This window comes from Eleutherodactylus coqui, chromosome 3, assembly GCF_035609145.1.
Source record: "Eleutherodactylus coqui strain aEleCoq1 chromosome 3, aEleCoq1.hap1, whole genome shotgun sequence".
NCBI lineage: Eukaryota > Metazoa > Chordata > Amphibia > Anura > Eleutherodactylidae > Eleutherodactylus > Eleutherodactylus coqui.
The window spans coordinates 84,007,421-84,023,552 of NC_089839.1; the positions used below are offsets into that span (position 1 = coordinate 84,007,421).

General features: G+C 43.1%; 1 protein-coding gene across 2 annotated transcripts in view; it reads right to left on the reverse strand.

Moving 5' to 3' along the window:
• Positions 1-3,083: 3,083 nt before the first annotated feature.
• The window catches only part of MRPS5 (mitochondrial ribosomal protein S5), an 87,619-nt gene continuing 74,570 nt past the window's right edge, over positions 3,084-16,132 (reverse strand). For both annotated transcript variants that reach the window (XM_066595818.1, XM_066595819.1), the window contains exons 8-11: positions 15,743-15,800; positions 13,553-13,615; positions 6,821-6,957; positions 3,084-4,255 (exon numbers count right to left, since the gene is read on the reverse strand). In XM_066595818.1, coding sequence (XP_066451915.1) covers positions 4,031-4,255; positions 6,821-6,957; positions 13,553-13,615; positions 15,743-15,800 — 483 coding nt within the window. In that variant the 3' untranslated portion in view covers positions 3,084-4,030. The remainder of the gene's footprint in view (positions 4,256-6,820; positions 6,958-13,552; positions 13,616-15,742; positions 15,801-16,132) is intronic.

Sequence of the window (16,132 nt, forward strand, 5' to 3'; positions counted from 1 at the left end):
AAAGTTATATATACTCGAGTATAAGCCTAGTTTTTCAGCACATTTTTTGTGCTGAAAAAGCCCCCCTCGAGTTACGGAAGGCTTAAAAAAAAAAACCTCCATACTCCCCTCCCAGCCAGGGTCTGTGTTTCTGGCGGCGGTGCGGCAGGCTGCGTGAATTCTGTCCGCTGTCATTCCCCACTGTCCTCTATGCTCGGCTCTGTCATCCCCCGTAGTCAGCGCTGTGTAAGTAAGAGCTGTGATTTAACCTCTTCGCGATTCAACATTGATTGCAGTAAGAAAGGAGTTTAACAGCAGGGATTGGAGTTCTCACCGATCCACACTGTTGCAGCGGAAGGCCAGCTGTCAGTGAATGCCCATTCCAGAGCCTGCGACATTCATATAATGTACTTTTGTACTTTTCCACCCAGGATGTACATAATATTTGGGTGGGGAAAGGGTTTAAAGAAAAAAAACAAAACATCACAACTTGGACACACTGTGAGGCAAGTATTTAGGAATACTGGCACTATCCTAGACTACTCAAGTTAGTGACCACTTCACTTCCCCAGACCACCAGTGAAGTTTTATGCAGTATGTATTATTAATAGTATTAGTAATAATTTTCCCTAGTTTCTATTGTCTAAAATCTGGGTGCAGCTTATAGTCTGAAAAATGGGGTAAAGAAGAGTATTATTATTCAGGCTGGTATATATTGAGATTTCTTTTATTCGATGTAAGAAATAGTGCAGTGTGCTGCTCTGTTCTACACAGCATAGAGGAGTGCAGATATGTCGTTACCAACGGCACGCGGAGGAGGGAAGAAACCTGCTGAGTGAATAGTTTATGGTGCAAGGAGAGGGGCTAGGAGCAGCTTGTAGGACGAGAGCCTAAAGCTCAGAGCTGCGCTCTTCCTTTACTGACTGTACTTCTGTCTACTTCATAGTGCACAGGCAGCAGAACTGGACAGAGATCGGGGCCCGGTGTCCACAAAAAGGGCTATTCATTATCGAAGCTGCCAAAAGCCTGTCAGAGGGACCCCACTGGATGCAGTTTATACCTTGGATAGAGCCTCATGTTGACAGCTTTATTACTTTTGTATTTCAGGACACCAAGGGGAAAGAGGTTCCTTTGATGATTTCTGGAACCTACCCTCCCCCCTTCCTCCCCACCACCACCACCGAGTACCTCAAAGTTTGCTAATGCGGATTAGCACTGATTTTAACACTTTAAGCACAGGATTTAGTTTCTGCTTTATGATCGAGCCTTGCAGAAAACTTGAGCCCTTTCCATTGCGCTCTTCTACTGGGATGTCTTGGTGACAAAGTGTTTACTACACGCCATCATGGACCACGGGTGTGACGGCCTACGAGGAAGTCACGCCGCCTGCACCAGGTGAGTCCATTCCTTTGATCTTGGCTTTTATCCCCCACAGAAGCATCCGGCAAAAAAATGTATACCATACGGTGCACTTTTTTTCCTTAAACATGAAAGCCAAAAGGTCATACAATGGTCACGTTTGGCTATACTGTGGCATACATTGGGGGGTGGGGGTGGGGGGGCGTCCGACGTTAAGTCCTCCCGATGTATATCATATTTCATTTGCCAGACATTGTACAACCTAACGAGTCACCCTCCATCTATTTAGATGTCAAAAGCGACCGAACATCGAAAATAAAGCAAACATTAGCAGACAGACAATGGATATTTGATGGATATTTTCTCCTGGAACCTTGCTCCTCCATAAATAGTAGAGCTACTGTATATAAATACAATTATACAGACTTGCTGATTTAATGAAAATGCTTTCCAGCTAAATCGAGGAGAGCCGCTATTAATCATCGTTACGGGCCATGCTCAGTGCTTCCCTCTGAGTTGTGCTCCTAGTACTGCAAAGCAGATGTCATGATAGCCAATAAGTAATAATTTTTCATCTGCACGACGCAGTCAGCACATTGCATCCAGAAACTTTAATTTATGGCTGTGGAAACATTTTTTCCAGACTCATTAACTTTTATAATGCAACAATATTCATTCCGATATTGAAACTGCAGTAGAAGCAATTTAGAAGCCACAACTGTTCATCAGTAGTCTGTAATGTAAAAGATGGGGTTTTTAATTTACAACTTTTCCTTCCTTTCCGGGAGGGGTGCAGTCGGGTGTTGACAACTCAAGCGCAATTTTTGGATTTAATTTGGAAGGCAACATAATAAAATTATGTTTTTAACAATATGAATTAGGCTATAGGGTGGTATTTTGCCAGGGGGTGTACTGTGTGCCCATTATAGGGTGTTCTGGAAATAAGTTACCAGTCTGTTCAGTAATATCGATGGGGATAATGTGTTTAATCACAGCAACTGAGAAATAATGAGGTCCACAAGTAGAACAAGGCCAATAGATCAAGCGGCTGCTAAGGCCTCCTTCAAATGTGCGGGTTTACACTTCAATATCCCTCCATAGTTTATGATGCTTTTACATGAAACAATCATCGTTAAAATCAATGGATCGTTTTAAGTGAGGTGAAATGAAAAAAATGCAATGGTGTTCAAATTCAAAGTTCTTAAAAGTTGTTCAGTTTGTTACATGGTACTTCAGATGGCAGCATAAAAAATGCAACTCATTCCACAAAAACAAGACCTGATAAGGCTATGTTGAAGGAAAAAATAAAAGTTATGGCTCTTGGAAGGCAGAGATGAAAAAAAAAAAGGAAACATGAGAAGTAGCTGGTCCTTAAGAGATTGAAAAATGGCAAAACTATTATTCTTATACTAGTATGCTGTACTAGAAGAAAGCCCGTCCCAGGACCGCAACTGCACCTATATCTACAGGTGCATGATTCTTAAAGACAGCTTTCATAAGAGTGTGGTGCCGGGGTACTTTTCCATGGCCACCCTGTAGATGCTATGGTGATGATGAATGAGTGTAAGGCATAGTGTGTAGTTACATTATGCATCCACATGAGGGCAGAGTTGTCTTATCAGTCTAAGATGTATATACAGTATATTATAGATTCACTTTTAGACATTCGTTTACATTAAACTAACTTCACATTCAGAAGAACAAGTCTTTCGCTCGAGGCACAACTCATAAGAATACTAAAAACGTATGGAAAAAAAATGTTTATTTATATTATTGGTCTCTGCTGCACAGATGAGGTGTGCATCGTGTATCTAGGGCTTTTACATCTTTGAATGCACATTGGATAACAGTTTGGTATTTGTTTTACATCTCCAAGAATGCCATACTACAAAACATAAGGTGAATTTCCAAATTCTGGATTAATTTCTTAATATATCTTTCATGGGTTCAGAGCTTAGTTTTCAGAAAACTCTTCAGATCCCTTGCATAGACTGACAGTCTGGCTACCTACAGCCACCACTAGAGGGTGCACCGTTATACACTGAACTCAATTATAAACCAGTAAGCTTCTGCACTCCACCTAGTGGTAGTGACAGGCAGACAGAATTTTATCAGTTAAAAAGGGTTTATCCAGGAAGCGCCAGCCGTGATACACCTGGGTCGAAGCAGTAGTTCTGCTCTGCCCCCTGTAAAGTGGCCAACGCTGGTAATTGCAAGCGGAGCAAATCACTGAAACTAATGGGAGCTGCACTTGTAATTGCAAGCTGGGGCCCTATTGATTTCAATGACAGCTATGCTTGCAATTACGAGTGCCGGACACTATACAGGGTTCGGAGCAGCACTTCTACTCCAACCCCGGTGGCCGCTTCCTGGATTACTCTTTAAATCTACGTTTATGCAGAAGATATGGAACTGTGTATCAGAGGAATGGAGCTTCTTCCACTTCCATAAAGATAGATTAAGAAATTCAACAAGACAAAGATTAGGATAAAAAAAAACAAAACAAAAAAACACATGATGACAAAAGAGGAAGATTCGCATTACGTTGAGCATCCATTTCAAGAGTAAAGTCTCAGTCTTTGTATTCTTCACCAGTGTCATGGACATTACATCAGGCTGTAAACAAATGAAGACAACCTGATCGAGGCACAGTCTTCTTTTTGGAAGGACTATTCCATTTTATGTTTAACTTTCACCATACATTCCTCTTCACATCGGCCCAGATGGAACGTTTCAACCCTTGGGTTACTTTTACGTCATCCCAGTCTAGTTTTGTATTGGGGATCTCTCCTACTGGTTCTGGGATTGTAGAGAGTGTTCCTTGAGGCGAAGCCACAATAAGTGGGTAAGGGCCAAGTTCTTCTCTGAACTCCACCACATGCAAGCTTTTCTTGTTGGCTAGGTCTTGATGCGTCTCCTGTTTTATAAAGCAAACAGTTAGGAAACAACATTGATCTGCTTGCAATCGTTTGACATGCCATGTCCAAAGGCGATACACCACGGCAGGATTGTGACTCTACAAAGACAATTCCTCGAGCGCGGAACTTTTACATTTCGTTAAAGGGTATGTCCACGTACGACGCATTTCCTGAAGAGAATCCGCAACAAGCCAGCACAAATTACGTGTGGATTTGATAGAGATTCTTCAGTGAATTCGCCAGATTTTACAGTCCTCAAAATGACTTGCTGCGGATTTAAAATCTGCATGACTGGAAAAAAAATCCCTATCATAAATTGACCTCAGTGTATGGATGAGGTTTCTTTAAACCTCATCCACTTTGCTTGTACTGTAGCACGTTACATATTTTCCTCCTGCAGGAAATATGTAGTGGCAGAGGATTTCTTCATCTCCGTGGGGAGTCCCCTTGTCACTGAACACTGTGACAGCATTGTTACAGTGTTCAGTGACAAGGAGACTCCCCGCAGGGATGAAGAATTCCCCTGCCACAGCTGTGGCAGAGGATCGCGATCTTCTCTGTATGTTCTCAATGGGGTCGGCATTGACCACAAGGTGAAACCCCTGGATGTGACAGCATCTAGGGGTTTCACATCAAAGGAATCCCCTGCTGCAGCTGTCACAGCCGCAGCAGAGGATAGGGATGGCACCGAAATTTATGTGCGGATTTTAGGTGCGTGTTTGGCGAATCGCTGCCCTATTTTTTACAGGTGGGAATTCTAGTCACATGTAAAAAAACGCACGTGACCGCTTTCATTGAAAAGCATTGGTTCTAATAGATGTGAATCGCAAACACATTTAACATACATTAAAAAAACAGTAGTCTGACGGAGTTCTACTAGTGCAAAAAAAGTTTGCAAAGTCCACAGTTTTCTAGGTTTTCAAACATTTTTTGGCCTAAAATGATACTGATCTTACTGATTCTTGCTTATTCCCGTGCCGACAGTTTCCTTTATTGTCCATTGTTCAAATAGTAGTGATGCAACATCAGCCATCGTGAGTACATGTTGCATCACTGATGTGGCCAATTTCCACTGAGAATGGTAGTGGGATTAGGATTGCAATGGGCAGCATAATCTCAAAACATATCTCCACAGATGGCACGTTGTTACAGCAGACGGAAGAGAAGGAAAGGCAGGAATCCAAGGGTGGTGGTAGCGTGGAAATGGGCTTGTGTTTGCATTTAAGGACGTTTAAACATAATTTGTAAATTCTAGAAAACTCATTAAATGTATAGAGTTACTATAAAAGAATTAAAGACTTTTATAGAAATCAAAGTATTACTGATGACATGAAAAACTGCAGTCGCAAAAACTTTCATCCCATCGCTATGCTACTATGTTAACTGCATGTCTACCTGTTTAATGGTTTTACTTCTACCGTGTTTCCACCGAAAATAAGACCCTGACTTATATTTATTTTTGCCCCAAAAGAGGCATTAGGTCTTATTTTTTTTTTTTAGGGATGTCTTATTATACTTACCTAGCAGGCTCCGTCTAGTTCCCTCGCGCTGCTCTCTGGAGCTCCAACACGCTGAGCCATGGCATTGATTGGCTGATCCCAAATCCCGTTTCCACGATGCGATGGCTGTTATTGGTTCTTCGACTGCTGCTTAGCCAATCAATGCCGCGCGTGATGAACCAATCACAGCCAACGTATTGGTTTATCAAGCACTGCATTGATTGGTTCTTGAGCGCTGCTCAGCCATCAGAGCCATCGTTTCCTGGAGGTAGGATTTATGAATTCCGTAACCCGGAAGTGATCTTCTGTGGGTGAACGAGGACTGCAGGATGCACAGTGGAGCTCCGGTCAGGAGGACCTAGACCGAGCCTGCTAGCTAAGTTTTTTTTTAATGTAATGCAGCTAGGGCTTATATTCGGGTTAGGGCTTATATTTCAAGCCTCCTCGAAAAATCTGGGTAGGTCCTAATTTCAGGGAAACCGGGTATGTGATGTTGAAAGTGTCCATTTCTTTTATAGTAACGCTGTATTTAGCATCTTCAAAAAAAAAAATTTAATAAATTGCCACATTGACTGACATGGGGTGGAGGAGAGTTTGTCATTTGGTACAATTACTATCACATTCTTATCTCAAGACTGTGTAAACGTGTTCAATAACAAATATTGTTCGGCTGCATTTAGTGAATTTGACTGATCGTTGTAAGGGCCCTTTAAACGGAATGATAATTGTTGAGTGTAAATGCCGGCAGCGACTGAATGACAAACCATAATTTGTTTGTTGTTCTGCTTCTGTAGGCATAAAAATGAAATGACAATCGGCTTTGTAAACAGGCAGTCATTCATCTGTGAACGACTGCCTGTTTACTGTGCATGGGGGCCGTTGGGTCGTAACGATCCCCAGCCCGCCCCTCGTGCATTCAGCGAGTGATGCTCGCTCCTGTGGGAAAGCATAGGAGAGATTATCCCTGGGACGGCTGTTGGGTGCCAAAGCCTGTAAAAGGGCCCTAATAGTTATCACACATGCAGTGATTGTTTGCAAAATGTTACTGTAAAATCAATGATATACCTGCTGCATCAAACCCAGGAAGAACGCCCTTGTGAGGTTAAGTAGATTGACGGATCCTCTCACTTTGGCATAAAGGTCTTTGATACCAAGTAACTTGCAGATGGTGATAATTGCTCTATGACAATGGAGACCGTAACCTGAACAAAAAAAGATATATAAATTAAAAAAACAAAAAAAAAAATTAACACACATAATATAAAAATAAATAAATAAAATTTATATATATTTTTTATTTTATTTTTCTTTTTTTACAAACCATGCACGGTATTAGGTGCTTCATCTCTTCTCTAAATGTCAGGAGAAAAGTAGTTAAATCCCTACCGAGGGAAGAAATAGAAAGGCTTCTAGAAGAAGTGGTCATTCTCCCCCAACTTAGGCTTCTCCTCACAATTAAACATAGCCTTTCTCACTATATTGCCATGTCCCGAGTAAGGATATCGCCTTGTGTGCGCTCTCCTCGGCAGCCTGATCACACATACCCAACAAGGGGCGGGAGGGTGGGTGTTGTCATGTGCAAGTATTGTAAACGGAAATAACACCAGAGTACGTCTACACAAACAGATACTGCGGGCAGGCAGCCACGGTCTTGAAGAAGCCTGAAGACGACCAACTAAACATGGCTTGTTATTTTTTAGTAGAATTGGAAAAAGAATTGAGAATCCTTTACCTAATGATGTGAAATAATAGGTTTTTGTTTTTTCTTGCAGGCACTGTGAAGATATCTAAATTATATGTCCACACTAACAAGAGTGCAAGGAAATTAATGGGTTAAAGGAAAAAAATAAGATTGTTGGATGGGAATGTAACTTTCTGTTTATTTGTATTTTACAAGACGACAACTTTGGCAATTTATAGACAATTATTTTTCCATTGTTCTGAACTTCATCATTCTTTTTTTTTTGTCGCTGTGGGTTAAAGCGTTTTTTTCGAGGGGACTTATAACTGTTTGTGGTTTTTAGGCTAATTTCACACAGGCGATCGCGATTTTGCGGAGAGAAAAATCGCATCTTTATTCACCGGGATTTATGAACGTCAGCGATGCTTTTTTGGAGAATAATCTCGCATCGCATTGCTGCCGCCCACGATAAAATAGCACAATTTTTGTTAATCGCAGCATGCTCCATTTTGCTGCAGTTCCCGCACGGACGGCTTCCATTAAAGTCAATGGAAGCCATTCGATCCGCAGCCTGTCTGCAATGGAATTGTGAATGGGCCGCGGATTCCGTGGGAAAGCAGAAGTGTAGAAAAAAAACAAACTCTACTGCGTATGAGCAGCGGCTGGCGTTTTTGCAAACATCCGCAATGAAGACCCAGACAGGTAAGCAGTGTCCTCGGCCGTGGGCAAGGTCAGATTCCGCTGTGGGCTCCCGCATGCAGAATCTGACCCACCCATGGACATGAGCCTTAGGGTGGTTTTACAAGGTTCAACTATTGTCCGAATAATGGCTCATTAGGGTATTCCCATAGTTAGGCATGCTGGTGGATGCCCTGTTGTATCTGTGCCTTTGTCTTCTTACCTGGTTGCTATGTCGCAAATATTGCACGCATCTCAAAAGGAGGGACGACTGATTTAAAGAGAACCTATCGTGTCCTCTTATAGGCAGGGCTAGCTGCATAGCTTTACAAACGCTGACTTCAACAATGTCTCTTTTCCCGTTACTCCTTCCCGTTGCCTTGAATAGGCTCTTCTTAGTTTCAGTGTGAATTTGTCACATGGTCGGTCCCCATTGTCAATCAAGTTTCAAATCCCATTAACAGTGAGCACCGCCCACTTGACACATTCATAGCCCTGGGAACTGAGACTAACAAGAGCCTTTACTGGGGAAAGGAAGTGAGTAAAGGGTAAAGAGAGGCATTGTTGGACGCAGCAGAGCCGCGGCTGGAAAGCTATGCAACCGACCCTGCTGATATGAGGACATGACAGCTCCTCTTTAATACAATGTCTCTTAACCGCAACTACTCACTGTCAATCATATCTGACATGCTTAAATTTTAATGGGAAAAATCTGTAAACACCCCAGAAGCATTTTCCAAAAGAGCTGCTTTCATGTCAAAGGTTACAAAACTCATGGACTTTTGATCAACCATATTGTGTAGCTGCATCATAAGCAGATTTACAATATTGCATTGTGTGCTGGTGATTGGGTGGCGATCAAAAGGCACCAAACAAAAGATGGGAGGGCCTTTACAGGAAATGCAGTCAAAAATCTAAAGCAGTCAAAATAGAGGGTAAGCCCTCCTGGATCCACCCCTCCCCACTTCAAAAAGGTACTACCCCCTTTCTGGCAAAGAGAGCCCTCAGAACCAGAATTGGCTTTGAAGGAAGCCTCTTCTGGCTGAAAGTCATGCAAGATGTGGAGGGTTTGTGTAGTCCTAATAATACTGCACCAATCTGCCATAGCGGAAAACACACCTGAGCAGGTGGTACAGAGTACTAAATCAGTGAGCAGCGCCTATTTTTCCTGCCTAGGAGAATATAGGATACGTGCTATTCCTTCAATATTCTTGGGCAATACCTTTGCTTCAATTCCATCATCCTAAAGTAAGAAACGTAAAACTCATGTGACTAATGGAGGTGCAGCTATGCAGACAAGTACGAAACTACAGCTATGGGGTGGGGCTTCCCCCGACAGCCCTTTGAGCTATGCTGAAAAATCTAAATTTCTCATCTGTTTAGTTGAAACCAGTTGGAACATTCTGTGTTGCCAATTTTGCTTTCCCAAAATAAGTAGCTAAAAACCTTTTGCCTTTACTTCTGAAGGCAGACAGCTAAGCTGACAAGATTAGCTAAGGGAGTAGCTTAGTCCATAGCTTCTCAGGCGCTGCTAAATGTTATGCAGACATGGCAAGTCCCACTTGGACGCTCTTTTCTGGAGCGCATTGAAGATACGCAACAAGTTTGTTTTGAGATATGCCCTATTTACACGGCACGACTGTCTAAACTAGCGCATGAGCGGGTGATGTCACCACTAGTTGGTCGTACAGAAGGTTTAGACAGGCAGATCATCGCTGAGAATCACTCACCTCTCCACTTTCCATGTGAAGCGCTGAGCGGGAAAGGTTTAGACGCAGCGAGATGTAACGATTATTGCACACTTTTGTTTGTTGGAGCGCATTTTGCGTTACAATCCTGTGTGAATGAGCCATTACCGTACTGTGGAGATAAAGCCATATTGCTGTACAACTTATCGTAGAAAAACAAAGTTCCATGCCCACCGCTATTTCATTCACTAGGGGGATCCTGTTCTTATGATCCCCAGCGATAACATTTTTGGTGGCAAAAACCCTGACGTCATCACAGGGGCTAAACCAGCAGAACCGGACAGCAGCCGCGCCGGAGAGCAGAAATTCAGCTGTGAGTGTGCTAGGGATCTGGACGGCTTCTATGGAAGCCTGCGGGAGACCGGCAGAAAATGGAGCATGCTGCGTTTTCTCTCACGTGCGGGGGAAAACGCAAATCCATTAAAATGCCATCCGCGGGTGCAATTTACAATTTAATTGCCTGCGGATGGCTAATGGATCCCTATGGGCAAAATTGAATGCGGATTCCGCAGTGGAATCCACAATTCGATTTTGCCAGTGGACATGAGTCCTCAACCAGCAGAGCCGGACAGCAGCTGTGTAGAGCCCCGTTAACGGATCACATGAAATCCTCATTCAGGGATGAAGGACCTGTTATGATGTCACCATCATGTGATCAGGGGGGTGGAGCTCAGAGGTCCAGTGACTGATCACATGAAGGTGACATCACCACATGTAACTCCCACAGTCACTCACAGATAGGTGGTCATTAGTATTTTGATTGTTAACTCTGGTTTAATAATTCACTAATATTGTATTTTAAAACAAAAAAGTTTTGTGAAATTTTGCAGAATTCTCTATTCATTTTTTTCACGTACATTTTCCGGGTCGCCGCTTCTGTGATGTGGGATTTATATTCTCATTGTTTACTTCTCTAATGCTATTACAAGTAAGAAAGGCCGACAACAGATATCCAAAGCCGTTGGCTCGCCTTGTACGGCACTTAATACTCTGTCACCGGAGCTGTAATAGGGTACAGTGGTCAGCACCGAGTGAAGGAGAGCAGAGGGAAATCGTTTCTTCAACCTGGCAGTCCAAATAATCCTAGCGATTTTATGTCTACAGAAGGAATGGCAGCATTAAATTATAGTTTAATTTGCAAGAACGCAGTGTTCCCAGTAGCGCACCAAAAAAAACCTACTGGAACAGTTTACAGACAGCGAGAAGGAAACTAGGAGGCCAGCAAGTAAAATTAAACATTTTGGCTATCTAGTAAATTAAACTGTGATGAATAGCCTTTTAAAGATCATTCAGATGAAAATGTGTCTGGAGAGTATTTCCCCCCCCCCAACCCCCTCCCGCTGCAGCAGGAAAATCAATATATTCTTCAGGCCGTAAAAAATGGCTGGTGGTACTTATAGTTTGTTTTTTCAATTATAGTTTGAAAGAAAAAGAAATACATTAGTGCGGTAAAGCATGGCTGCTTGTAATAGGATTTCCCCAGAATTGTTTTACAGACCAGTGCGATCCATCCAATGTGCAATCTTCCTGCTATTCCTGCGCTGGCTCAAAGTTTTGCAATGCAACCAGAAGCAAAAGGAATAAGACTTTACATATGGAATGCTTCACAGTTACCAGCCGAGCCCGTCATTGCAAGGTCCACGGGCATCTTGTTGCCAGATCCAGTTCTGGAACCCAGTAAGGGTGCTTTTACACGGGGCAACCTGTTGGGTGACAGATGTCACACAGGTCGCCCCAGTGATAATTGCTCCTGCGCGTCTGCACAGGAACAAGAATCGTTGACTTAATGAAGGCACGGTAGTGAATGGAGGCGGAGTGGGGCCACGGAACATTCTTGCCCACTCGCATCCATTCGCAGTAAGCAGGCACTTGTTCAGAAGTGAATGATAGCCTGTTTACATGTAATGATAATTGTTCAGATTCTCGCTGGATCGTGTGTAAAAGGATGTTAAGGCTAACATCATTCACTGACATGAATGAGCCAAGTTTGTTGTAGGGGTCATAGCGGAGTGGGAGAGGGCCTGAGACAAAACTGCGTCCCCTGCTTGTTGTCGCACTGCTATAAGGGCTACTGTAAGTTGCTACTTGGAGAACTCAATGCATACAGATTTATACAATACTATATAAGTCCATATGCAGTTAGCTTTCACTGGTGACGGCTGCATGAAGTCGGAGCTCCCTCGCCCACACAGGACTTAAATGGAGTAGCGGCACACTAACTTTAGTAAACTTATAACAACATAGGGGCAGATCTACTACTGGAAATGCACCAGTTTTCTAGTGCAGTTTACTTTTACAGCATTCATGCAGTGGTACAAATGATGGGTTAATATTATTCTACAGGTCAGAACAATTACAGCGATACCTGGCTTATGATTTTACATTATGTTACAGAAGAGTACAATACAAGGAAGGTATGTGAGTGGCTGTCCATCAGTACCTTCACCGGTGTGATTGCTCCTCCATATGGCTGTCTAGCTGTCTGCATATTGAGGGATATGTGGTGTCATTGCCTCCCCTCCTGTATCAGTAAGTATATAGCCACTTTCTGCAATTCTTTTTTGTCTGTTTATATCTCCCTTTTCTGTGATTTTGATGTTTTTTTAGCATATAGACTCAGAAGTAAATGAGGATCCTTAACGTGGGTAGTGAGCTTGTGTATTTTGGCCAAAATATGAACCAATACCTTGTATTTATTGGTATTCATCAGTAACATATAGTGTAAATCTGAACACTGTGGGAGCCCGGGGGGACCAGTGTAGTTCACCTGCTGGATTGAAATATTAATAAAAAATAAATAAAAAAATCTTGTTATTTGTATAGTGCTAACTTATTCCGCAGCGCTTTCAGGCAATTTATTTATTACCCCTACCAAGCTGGGTATTCATTTTACCGACCTCGGAAGGATGGAAGACTGAGTCAACCTTGAGACGGCTACCTGAACCACGTGGGGATTGAACTTGCAACCTTCAGGTCGTGAGGGAGAGCTTAGGACTGCATTTCTGCTGTTTTAGCACTCTGCACCACACAAGGCTCTATATTAGTAGGCTGTGAGCCTGCATGGAGCACTACATGTGCCGTGTAGTCTGACAACCTGTATATGCCTTTGTTTTTGTGCATGAGTAATACTAAGCAGCCGCCCCTCTCAATATAAGGAAGGTATGCGAGTAGCGGCTCATCAGTTCCTTGCACCTATGTGATTGTTCCTCCATTTAGCAGTCTGGCTGTCTGCATGTTTGGGATGTGGTGTTTTTTCCTGCCCTCTTGTATCAGTATGTATATGGCTGCTTTCTGTGATTTTTTTTTTTTTCGTGGGAGCCTTCACTAGGTCCATGGCTGCCATGGCAAACAGCAACACCTTACCAACACATAGGGGTGGGGATGATGGGATGCTGGAGAGCAGCCTCCTCCGGCCAATGGTTTACATGCTGCAATCTGCATTGACAGAGGCATGCAAGCTGTCAACTAGCTGCAACTGGAGGTAGCTCTGATAGCAGCTATATGTGGCGGATGTTAGTGGTTTCACCCAACAGGATCTTGCTGGGTATGGAGCAGACGCGACGGTCAAGGTCCGCTTCATACTCACCATGCACCTCTGTGACGTATAGAGGGAGGGAGGGGTTAATTCATTTGCTCTTATGTACATAAAATACATAATCTTGCTGACTGGATAGTGAGTGTTCCACTTACCATAGTTCTGTTTCTTTACTTTAATTGTAGTTTTTTTATAAGTTGTTGACATATCATGAAATACTAAAGAAAGATAAGAAAATAACAGTTGTGTATTACCATCATCATACATGGTCTATAAAAAACTATACTAACAGGTTAAAGCTAAACTCCTAAAGGTTCGAAGGGTCTTCCATTTTTGACCATCTCTTAAAAGGTCCCCTGACAATAAGCTGATGACAAAGTGTCCACCTGTTGAGGCACTCAGTAATCAGCTGTAACCTGTAGGGAAACCTGGTAGTAAGGGAGCGTTCACACAGCATTATTTACTACGTTGTACGATTATGTCAGAGAGTTCCATCGCAGCTGCCGAAAACAGCGCTGTGACGGAACCCCCAAACGCAACCATTCACTTCCATCACTAAAAACAGGTAGCAAGGGTTACAAGGATCAGTGCATTTCCGTTATATTTGGAGTACAGAACACAATAGTTGACTACGCTATTCTATACTCCAAATATAAACAGAAACAAACTTTCCCCCTGTAAGATAGACACTGAAGTGGTGTCCGTTTTACTGATGCAAGTGAATGGTGCAGTTCTCCATTCGGAGGTTCTATCCCAAGGTGGCTTTCGGTAGTTGTGATAGAACTCCCTGAAGTAATGAAACAGCGTAGTAAATAATGATGTGTGCAGCGGAAATACACGGTCCAGTCACATTATTATGGCCACCTCCTACTTTTGATGTAGGAAGTGACGAATGGTGGGCTGGCTTGGTGGGTATAAAAGGTATAGGATAGGCCATTTGCTCACGTATAACTCAATGTGGTCCTAGGTAAAGGGGTGCTTTATCAGAGTTGCACAAAGGGATGATTATTGGCTTTGGATGTTGTCATATCAAGTGAAAAACATCAGAGAACAAACACTCTACAACCACTGCTGGAAGAACACAAGCTGGTGGTGCCAGCGTTCTGGTCTTGGGATTTTTTTTGTGGCATTCTCTGGGTCGCTCATCCATGTGGAAGGCACTCTGAACCGATTTGGTTATGCATCCATTCTTGCAGATCACGTACACCCATACATGCTGTTTGTCTTCCATGGGGCAGGTGGGATCTTCCAGCAAGACAATGCAACATGTCACATGGCTAGAAATGTCCCACAGTGGTTGAAAAAGCATGACCAAGACTTCCAAGTACTTCTCTGGTCCCCCAAGTCCCCAGGCTCGAACCCAACTGAGCATCTATGGGACCATCAAGTTCACTCTATGGACCCTCCAGCAACTATGAGATGCACAGCTGTCAGCATGGCTCTAGAAACCTGAGACAATCTATGGTGAAACTCGTCCCTGATATAGTGCGGATGTGAGCGTTTTTCTGTGAAAAAAATGCCTCCCATCACTTCGATGAAGTTGCGATCCTCCAGCGCGTCTTTCACGCGTGTCAAAGGATTACACTCGCTTTCCAATGAAACGCATCGAACTCGCATGCTTATCGCACAGCATATGAGTGCCATGCAGTGTCTTTTAAGGTCCCATTGAAAACAACGGGCGAGGCTTTTCAAGGTCCCATTGTTCGGTCTAAATACAAGCCAACGGCTGGACGACGAACGCTAATCGTTAATTTTTGTTCATTGCTCTTCTTATCTGGACATAAAAACCATCGTTGGCTCGTTCACTTATCATTCAGTTAAGCCGCGTTCGTTCAGATGTTCTCAGTCCCTTATACAGCGAATGTGAAAGACTGAACGATACTAAGCGATGCTCGCTTGAACGAGCCAATGATGCATTCACCTATATAAACTGCCTGCACGACAACGAATGAGATAGCGGTGACATCACCGGCTCATTCAAACATGGGACGACTGTTGGCTAAACGATCCGCAAGAGCAGCGCTCTCACAGGGCCTTTAGACAGGCAGATTACGGCTTCTATCGCTGGCTTCTCATTCTATATGAAGTGTTGAGTGGGGAGCTTTTACACGCAGCGAGCATTTAGCGAACCAGTGACGATTTTATGCTAGTTGAAAGTGAGCGACAAGTCAATAGTAAACGATGGCTTTGCATTTAGACATAACGATTATCGGGCATTATCATTCATTTGATAATCGTCCCGTGTAAATGGCCCCTAAGGCACAGGATACCCATGTCGTTAGTAGGCGATCACATTTAATGAATTCTGCAGATATTGGTAAATTTAGGGTCACAACTGAGCTTACCTGTGTGGTCGTTGTAACGCTCAATATAAAGTATATTCTGGATGGCTTTGTTCTTTGCCTGAACAGACACAAAAGGATGAAAATGAATGGAGCATTTCCAACCACATAGAAATTCCTACACGAAGATGCAGCGTCCAGCAGAGTTCTCACACACTTTGTACGCAGCTATTCTCTATGGACACGATTGCTTCAATCAAAAGTAATTCATTGTTCCTGACCTGAACCAGTATATTATCATAGAATTATCACTCTGGGGATCGGCGAGTACAGGCTCTTAGTTTTGGTCATGGCCAGCAAAGTTTTAAAAAACTGGACTTGGAAAAACTCCTTGAAAAGTTAGGCTTTAAAGAGGTTGTCCGGCCATAAACATTAGGTCTCATTACTTCTGTT